Raw genomic sequence first — 7,995 nt, 5'->3', positions numbered from 1 at the left:
TATGAGACCTTATAGACCTGCTCTAAAATAACGACAAATTAAAATCATGGCCAAAACTCACCCGAGAGCCACAAAAATGGATGTGCATAATCCTTACCATTTATACAAACTTTCTACCAATTGAATTTTTCATGACGATCTACGAATTACAAAATTTTAATCCTTAAAGATTTAGGCCACCAAGGTGTGATAGGGATTGAAAGTGAGCTTTTGTAACCAATTGAAAGGTTATATTGCACTGAAAATTTGTCAAATTTATAGGTGTTGACAGATTCTTGATAGAAGCAATTTTTTAGTAACTTTTTGATAAGATTGGAGGTCATTTAGAAGATTTCACATAAGTTTAAGACTTTCCTTTTTTTTGAGACAACACTTGAGGACAAAGTGAAACATGACAAACTTAGGAAAATTTTGGGCATCAAGACTAGACACGAGATCCTTTCCAATCTTAGTCACTTATTAAAGACTATTTGGACCAGATGAGAAAAATAGGCTAACAAGTATCTTAAAAATTAAATTACTAGCAATAATAACATTAGACCTGTCCACAAAATAATTCAAGACAAAATATTTTTCATTTAATGGTGGGGTATACACAGTCAAGGGTGATTTGAAAGGCATGCTTCTCAAAAGTGATTTTTTTTCATTTGGGTTAGAAGCCTCACCTTGGGGAAGTGAAGGAGAAGAATGACTTACCTTCTCCTCTCAATTGTTTGACATATTTCACTTTTATTTTTCATGAATTCTCACATACTCTTATGAAATATCAAGGGCATCCCTATTAGCCTTATATAACCTAGATCAATACCTTCAACTGTCTTTCTTTATGGTACATTATATGCTAGTTAGCTCCAAGAAGCCACTCACACACTACTTCCAAGTGTTAGAGGCGAAGCTAACTTTGGACAATGCTTTGGCCTCCAAGGAGTGCATAGGTGGTCTTTAACCTTGCATTCTCCAACTATCAAGACCCCTGATAAATGATATATTTGTGGGTCTATAAGGATTGTCACTCCTTTTATTGAATAAAGTAGGATTATAAATGTGTCTTGTTTGTTAAACATTGTGAATACCAAGTACATGTATGTAGCCTTGAACCAAAGTTTAGATGTCTTAAAAATTAATAAAAAATGTCTTCTTTGTTTGCTTAGCTTAAGCTTTTTCTCTTGCCATGGTTAGGCATCCACCATCCCCTTACAAATCAATGTGACATCCAACAATTCAACAACTCCACTTTATAGACATTAGGAATAACCATCCTTTGCATCTAAATCCCAAACTCCATCATCTACCTCTAATCAAATCCTAAAATTCAAAATCAAAATCTAAGTCTAACACCACCATCTAAATTTCATCATAGTTAATCCAAACTCATCCACAAGCAACCAAAAACATAAATCTAACTTCACCTATCCCCAATCATATTCTCAATTCACAAGTGATTAAGGACTTTGTCTATCTTAAGTAGAAAGCCAATTGAAATGGAATCATTCCATCAATTTAGTCATTCCATCAACACGTGAATAATTTTAATGGTAAAATTTGTAGATTGATTTTAAATTTTATTTATTTTGGGTTCATTTTGAGGTAATGATTTGAACAATTATTTAGTGTCATGTGATACATATTTGTGTTAATTTTGGCTCCATTGCCAAAAATTATCCATTCTCATTACTCATACTTACATATGCCTATAGATTCATTGTTATCCTTGCCGTATCTACATTTGTTCCCACATACTCAAATAATTTATTAGCCTTAACTTACATGCATTCATTCGCAATCACAAGATTCCACATTTATGTCTATTTTTTAATTATATTTTTTGGATTTATAATTTTATTTTTTATTTTTTTGGATTTATAATTTTTTTGTCTAGTCCAACAACCCTAATTGATCTTGCTTGAGAACTCACCCTATTTAAGTACAAAAAATTATATCTTCAATCCCAAGTCTTAGTTTAATATTGATTTAGAAGTCTCATTCCCATAGCTTTGACATTAGCCATTTTTTCCATCTTAATCCAAATCTCATCTCTTCAAACCATACAACCCATCAACCTTAACCACATCGTCAAAGTTTCAATCCGTAGAAAAAAAATCATAATAAAAAAAAACGACGTGAATGTAGGTAGCTATTTTGGCTCCAAACAAACACATAAAAAATACATTTTGTCATTAATACATAGGTTATACACACGTTATTGACCATTGATTTTGTGATTTATGACTGTGATTTTTTCAGTTGTCAATATCACGGTGTACGTTTTGACCATTTTGGAGCTAGAATCGCTGCTCCCGTGAATGTAGAGTCTTGTGACTATATGAATGAATGTATGTAAGCTAAGGATAATAAATTATGTGAGTACATGGGTATAAATGTAGATAAGGCATGGATAAGAATGGACGCATATAGACATATGCAAGTATGAGTAGTGAGAATGGATAAAGATTGACAAAATATTCAAACTTAACACAAAAGTGTACCACATGTCACTCAATAATTGTTTCAAATAATTATCTCAAAATGAACCAAAAAGTAAAAAAAACTTAACACAAAAATGGACCACATGTCACTCAATAATTATATCAAATAACTACCTCAAAATAAACCAAAAACTAAATAAAATTTAAAATACATCTCCAAATTTTACCATTACAATTATTTCCATACTTGGAATATTTTTTATTGAATAAAACTACAATTGCATGATCACGGGTATGAAAAGTCAGAATGCTCATTATGAAAGTTAACCGAAATGGAATCACATTTTTGTGGCCAATACACTTTATTATGATGCGTCCATACTTTGTTTCAAATCGTTCATTCTTTTTACCTTCTTTAATAATAAAGAAGAACCGCATGTTCTACGTCGTCACCGAATATTGATTTCTTTTTTTATACCAATATCAAAGCTAGACATTAACATGGTATTGATGTGATTTTTTCCCTTTCTTTTAGCTGAATTAATTTTAAATTTCCATTTTTAAAGAATTTTATATCAAATCTAGTGATTTAATCTTTCTATGGAGAGATCTTCATCAAATTTTATATCAAATTTTTGTATGGAGGAATCTTTATGGACAAAGTGTTTAGCTATCCGATACAAGGGCATGAGTCTTAAGTTGAAACCTTTTCGATTAAGAGTCAAGGATTGAAGGGTAGAGGAAGTGTACTAGTAGCCCCCACAAATTCTAAACATTACATTGGATTTCGACGATTTTTTTTTGTTGTTGTCTCCACATGTGACTTAATTGCTTATAGCTATTGTTTTGACTTCTAGGTAGTAACGATGGACGTTGTGGGATCCATTATGCACACAAGGGTCAAAAAATACACATTTCAAAGTGTTGCCCGATACCTACTTAAAGATGCCCCAATAATCGTCTACTTAAAATTGTCAATACTTATGCACAAATGCCTTGGTAGTTAGTCGTAAGCAATAGGTATCAATAAAGGTGCACAAATAGACCAATTATGGTCCAAAAATGCTAAAAAAAAAGGGTGGCTATTGGTACACATAAAATTTATTAGTGAATTATTTATTTATTTATTTTAGTTTTTAAAAGTTAGTAATTAAGGGGTTGGGTGTGCAAGGAGTGTTTGGTTATTGGAACTATAACTACTACTAGTGCTCTTTCCCTATCCATTTCACCAAATTTGTCGAGAGCACAATCTCTAACTTTTGTTCCAATAACAACTACTAGTGCTTTTTCCTTATCCATTCCATCAAATTCGTCGAGAGCATGATCTCGACTTTTGTTCCAATAACGACTACTAGTGCTCTTTCCCTATCCATTCCATCAACTTCGTCAAGAGCACAATCTCTATTTTTGTTCCAATAACGATTACTAATGCTCTTTCTCTATCCATTCGATCAATTTCGTCCAAAGCACAATCTCAAATCTTTTCTTAAAATCGTTGAAGGGATGGTGTTCATGCACTCCAAGCTGTGTGGAATGCATTCCAAGGTTTGGGGAATGAGTGGGTTTGGGGAATGAGTGAGTGTACAGTTTACAAGGTAAAGTGGTGAGCATCATTTAAGAGGTGTGAGTGAATGAGTATAATTTTGTCCCAATCAAATCTCCGGAAAAGCTGGTGGAAATGCGAAGGATCGTGTTGTGTTGTGCAATGGAAGGAAGGAAGGAAGAAGATCACCGGTACCGGATTCTTGGCCGGAATCATTTAATCTAATCTGCGTTTGGATTAAGATAGCGAGTCAGTGAGGGCAGTAAGTCAGTGGACTGTTTTATTTCTTTTATGTCTGTCCGGACGGGACCTTAAGCTCATCAAACCCTGGTTACGCGCACGACTACGGCCACCAAACGGAAAATTCCGGCACGCGTGACAAGGAATCGCCGATACGGTACCATGTCTTATGTACACGTGGAAAGAAGATCCACTGTTTCGCGTAGTCCACGTGGAATAAAGACCCACGGTTTCAGGGGTAGGCCACCTGCATAAACGGGACTCCGTAAAAGAAATGTTATTCAAGAGCTACTTACTCTGCTGACGTGGACGTGGGAGCGTTTTTTCATGGCTTCCGAGGTTTTAAAAATTTATTTTTTGGGTTGGTACAGGGGAGGGCTTTAGTTCGCGATTTGCGAGTGATCGGGCACACGCGAACAAAGAAGCAGAGCACCCTCTCACGCTTCTCGTGTATTCGTATCGCATCTCTACGTACTTGATTATCACCACTTTACTTGCTCCCGTGATTCTCCCCTCTCCTCTCCTCTCACGCCTGGTCTCCCCTTATTTGTGAGTAGCTATTTTATCTGCTTCTCTCCTCTCACCTCTGGTCTCCCCTTATTTGTGAGTAGCTGTTTTATTTGGTTTAGAGAGAGCCAAGGCGATCGCTGTCTCTCTGTCTTTTTGGTTTTCATTGCTGTTCTACTGTGGCGGAGATGACATCTGGTTCGCGGCTGCCCACATGGAAGGAGCGAGAGAACAACAAGAGAAGGGAGCGGCGAAGGAGGGCCATAGCTGCTAAGATCTACCAGGGCCTGCGCATGTACGGCAACTATAAGCTCCCCAAGCACTGTGACAACAATGAAGTGCTCAAAGCCCTCGCTGCCGAGGCCGGCTGGACCGTCGAGGAAGACGGCACAACCTATCGCAAGGTATATTTTACTGTTTTTCTTATTTCTGTGGAAATATTAGCATCGCATTCAGCGCCAATCTGTGTCTGTGGAATTGGCGAAAATAATCGAATGCGTCTGGTCGATCTGCCAGAGCAGTGCATTAACATGTCAATGCGCGGGCGAGCGAGCGATTTTTAATGCTGTTTCGCCCTTGCTCAAGCTGCACCGTGGATTTATGACGGAAATTCTCGTTCTCTCCGAGTTTTTTCTGTTATGTGTATTTTCTAGGCTGCCTCGCTAATGCTCTGATCAGAATGGTTAATGCTGCCGTTTGTAATCTTCGATGTGTATTATTCTAACTGTAAATTTTTGTTCTCTTTTTCGAGTTTTGTCTAATACGTGTTTTATTCTTACTGTAAATTTTTGTTCTCTTCTTCGAGTTTTGCCTAATATGTGTTCTATTCTTACTGTAAATTTTTGTTCTCTCTGACATTGTCCTAATGTGTTCTATTCTTACTGTAAATTTTTGTTCTCTCTGAGTGAGTGATTTATAATGTTGTTTTGCCCTTCTCAAGCTGAACTATGGATTTATGGTGGAAGTTTTTGTTCTCTCTAAATTTGTTCTAACATATGTATTTTTTAGGCAAAATTGTTAAGACTCCGACTAGAAGGCTTAATGATGCCATTTATAGTCTTCTTGTGTTCATTCTTAGTGTAAATTTTCTCTAGTGGAGTACAGTACAGTCATAAATTCTGGTGTTCAAATGGATTTACGCCTGGTGCTCAAGTGGATTTATGCATGTTGTTGATTTGCCCTTGCTCAAGCAGCACTATGGATTTATGATCTATATCTCATGGAACTTTTTGAGTTTTTTTTCTAATATTTGTTTTTTTTCCAAAATGCCTGGTTAATGCCGTGATTAGAAGGGTTAATGCTGCGATTTATAGTCTTCTATGTGCTTTATTCTTACCATAAATTGTCTCCAGTGGAGTACAGTATAGTCGTAAATTATGGTTTTCAAATGGATTTACGCCTTGTGCTCAAATGGGTTTATGCCTCTTGTTGATTTGCCCTTGCTCAAGCAGCACTATGGATATATGATCCATATCACATGGAACTTTCTGCTTTTTTTTTTCTAATATTTGTTTTTTTTCTCATATGGGTTAATGCTGCCATTAATAATCTTCGATGTGCTTTATTCTTACTGTAAAGTGTCTCTAGTTCAGTACAGTACAGTCGTTAATTCTGGTGTTCAAATGGATTTATGCCTCAGGAAATCTGATGGATTGTGATGCACATTCTTTTGTCTCTTGCCTTTATTTACAAGGGTCTACATTTTTGGCAGTGTTCCCTCCATTGATTGCTTTGTTCATTTTGGCGATTGAACAGATACATACATACATACACTAGTTGTCGCTGTGTGGTTGTTGTATTGTATTGACATGGTGTGGTACATGGAGTCTTACATTTTAGCCCTGTGTTTTTCTTTTCTCAGGGATGTTTGCCGGCGGAGCGGATGGAAATAGGCGGCGCCGCTTCGGCGTCGATGAGCCCGTGCAGCTCGTACCACCCAAGCCCCGGTGCGTCCTACCATACTTCTCCGGCCTCCTCCTCTTTCCCCAGTCCGGCGCCCTCTTATCACGCCAGTCCTGCTTCCTCTTCATTTCCCAGTCCAGGTCCCTCCTACGCAGATGCAGCTGGCTGTGGCGGAAGCTACCTCATCCCATGGCTCAAAAACCTCAATAACCCTAACGCAAATGGCAGCGCTGTTATCTCCAATGCTCAGCGAGGCTTGCCGCCGCTCCGCCTGGGTGGCTCCAGCAGCGCACCTGTGACACCTCCGCTCAGCTCCCCCACTGCCCGTGGCTCGCGCGTTAAGCCAGACTGGGACTCTTTCGTCAAAAGTTCCTCATCCTCTGTCGCCGCAGGGACTGGCAGTTGCGACCAAGTAATGGCGACCGAAGGGGCTTTCTCCATAAGCGGCTGGTCGTCACAGTACCCTTTCATGGCGGCCTCTGCTCCGGCCAGCCCTGTCCGACGCCATCTCGTTGTGCCTGAAGCTCTCGACCTGACTGCCAGTAAAGGTCGCTGGGTAGGCGGCGTCCGCGTCCCCGCAGCCGCCATGGGACCGTCTTCTCCGACCTTCAGCCTTCTCAGCCCCGCCGCACGCCTCGAACATACCCTAGCTGGAGCGGAGCACCACCAAACTGTACCCGCCACCGCCGCTCCTTTCTTTGGACTCCGCCAGCAACAGCAGCCGGAATCTTCTTCCTCTAGCCGGCTGTGGACCCCAGCTCAGAGCGGCAGGTCGTCGCCGTCCCATCCCGGGGCCATTCACGTGACCGAGGGCTTGGCTGGATCGGGGTCAGGCTCCGATGATTTCCAGTTTGAGTGCGGTAATGCCGTACCCGTTAAGCCGTGGGAGGGCGAACGGATTCACGAAGAGTGCGGCGGAGAGATTGCGTCTGATGACCTCGAGTTGACGCTTGGTAACTCAAGACAGAGGTCAACCTGATCACCATAGTTGAGGTAATAACCTCTGTTAACTGTCATTATATTCGGCAGAGTGTAATCCTAATGGTGAAAATTAAATTTCATTGATTTAATGTTGAATACTTGTACCCTTTTTCTGATTTTGATTTGAATGGTGGACTCGTTACAGCTGTGCAATACTTAGTAGTTGTGGCTGTGGGCAATTTATAGTGTTGGCCAATCGTTTGTATACCGTTTCTCTGTATTTTGTAAACGTTGTTTGAACAGGGATAATACATTGGATCGACCTGGTTCTGCTCTGATTTCAGTAATGTTGAATACTTTGCAACCCTTTGCTGATTTTGATTTGAATGGTGGACTAGTTACAGCTGTTCAATCCTTCTCTTCTGTGAAATTTCACTTCAATCCAATAGGTCGGCA

The 7,995-nt window shown here is 39.4% G+C and overlaps 1 protein-coding gene across 1 annotated transcript; it reads left to right on the top strand.

Moving 5' to 3' along the window:
• The first annotated feature begins 4,562 nt into the window (after positions 1 to 4,562).
• On the top strand, positions 4,563 to 7,611 carry LOC131049109 (BES1/BZR1 homolog protein 4). Its single transcript, XM_057983132.2, has 2 exons — positions 4,563 to 5,120; positions 6,578 to 7,611. Exons 1-2 carry the CDS (start codon positions 4,905 to 4,907, stop codon positions 7,595 to 7,597), a joined length of 1,236 nt encoding a protein of 411 aa, XP_057839115.1. The 5' UTR covers positions 4,563 to 4,904; the 3' UTR covers positions 7,598 to 7,611.
• Positions 7,612 to 7,995: the final 384 nt, after the last annotated feature.

The sequence above is a fragment of the Cryptomeria japonica genome, chromosome 3, assembly GCF_030272615.1.
Source record: "Cryptomeria japonica chromosome 3, Sugi_1.0, whole genome shotgun sequence".
Classification (NCBI taxonomy): domain Eukaryota; kingdom Viridiplantae; phylum Streptophyta; class Pinopsida; order Cupressales; family Cupressaceae; genus Cryptomeria; species Cryptomeria japonica.
The sequence above is the reverse complement of the archived record's forward strand: the minus strand, read 5'-3'. Positions and strand labels throughout refer to the sequence as shown.